Source organism: Pteropus vampyrus, unplaced genomic scaffold (genome assembly GCF_000151845.1).
Source record: "Pteropus vampyrus isolate Shadow unplaced genomic scaffold, Pvam_2.0 Scaffold1152, whole genome shotgun sequence".
Classification (NCBI taxonomy): Eukaryota; Metazoa; Chordata; class Mammalia; order Chiroptera; family Pteropodidae; genus Pteropus; species Pteropus vampyrus.
Window position 1 is genome coordinate 3,972 of NW_011889933.1, and position 1,322 is coordinate 5,293.

Genomic DNA, 1,322 nt, shown 5'->3' on the forward strand with positions numbered 1-1,322 from the left:
GTGGAGCGACAGGTGGGCTCAGACTTGGTCCTGCAGAACTACCACATCCCAGCTGGGGTGAGTGCGGGGCCACAGTCCCTCCAGCAAACAGCGGACCTGGTTTACCCTCCCCCACCCGGCTGACGCAGCCCCTCCCCACCGGTCTGCAGACGTTGGTCTACGTGCAACTCTACTGTCTGGGTCGAAACCCTGCCGTGTTCACAAGGCCTGAGCGCTATCATCCCCAGCGCTGGCTGGACAACAGGGGCTCCAGCACCAGGTTCCCTTACCTGAGCTTTGGCTTTGGCCCGCGACAGTGCCTGGGGCGGCGCCTCGCGGAAACCGAGATGCTGCTTCTGCTGCACCACGTGAGCGGCCTGGGCGGCGCTTGCGCGGGGGGCGGGGCGGGGCGCACTAGGCGGCCAGGGCGGGGACCACAGGCTTCTCCTTTTGCTGCGCCCGCCCGCGCCCACGTAGTAGGCCCCCAGGAGGCTGGGCCGGGACCACCCGGCTGACCAGTCGGCCGCATGGAATCCGCGCCTCTGTCCTAGGTGCTGAAAAACTTCCAAGTGGAGACGCTAACGCGAGAGGACGTGAGGATGATCTACCGGTTCATACTGATGCCCTCCACCCTCCCGCTACTTACCTTCCGGGCCATCGACGCACTGCCGGGCCAGCCACGCGACCAGACGTCCTCCCCCTGACCCTAGGCCACTCCTGTTTTCTCCCATGGGCCCTGCTTCCTGAGCCACACCCCTGTCCAGCCAGTACCACAAATGGAACAGCCGAGGCCCTCTGAGGTCAGGCTTCGCCGGGCTGTGCAGCAAGGCCGGGGCAGAGCTGGGGATAAGTCTTGGCTGCAGGAGCAGGTTATGTGCTCATTCCCACAGAGCCTTCTCTAGCAAGGAAAGCCATCCGTCACCCCAGCACCAGCTCCAGGCTCCTCGTGTGTCCACCCAAGGGGCCTCCGGCCCTGCTCCTGGACTCCCTGTCCAGTCTCACGTGCTCTCTGTACTCGACTCCCCCCCCCAACCCTGGAGATGACGGTTTAGGTCCCATGTCCCATGGCTCGTTGCCATTTCCAATGTCACGCTTCTTGTCTGCAACGCTCTTGCCTAGAGTTGACCTTAAGGCTGGGTTGTTATTTGTCCACCGCCCTGCTGTGCTCAGACTACATAGGCTCTTCCTGGCAGTGCCAGCTTTCTGTGACCGTGGCTGAATCTCCCAACCAAAGGCCTGGGTGGGCAGGTCACCAGCAGCATTTACTAGAAGAACGACCACCAAAGAGCTGACGAGGACATCTGAGCCAACGATCCCCATCCGAAAGCAGTGAAGGATGGTGA

General features: G+C 62.6%; 1 protein-coding gene across 1 annotated transcript in view; it reads left to right on the forward strand.

The window, feature by feature from the left end:
* The window catches only part of LOC105310134 (cytochrome P450 11B1, mitochondrial-like), a gene marked incomplete at its 5' end in the record, with an annotated part of 4,681 nt that extends 3,947 nt beyond the window's left edge, over nucleotides 1–734 (forward strand). Inside the window, 3 exons of the mRNA XM_011386344.2 lie at nucleotides 7–57; nucleotides 150–347; nucleotides 531–734. Of these exons, the coding sequence (XP_011384646.1) occupies nucleotides 7–57; nucleotides 150–347; nucleotides 531–683 (402 nt within the window). The remainder of the gene's footprint in view (nucleotides 1–6; nucleotides 58–149; nucleotides 348–530) is intronic.
* Nucleotides 735–1,322: the final 588 nt, after the last annotated feature.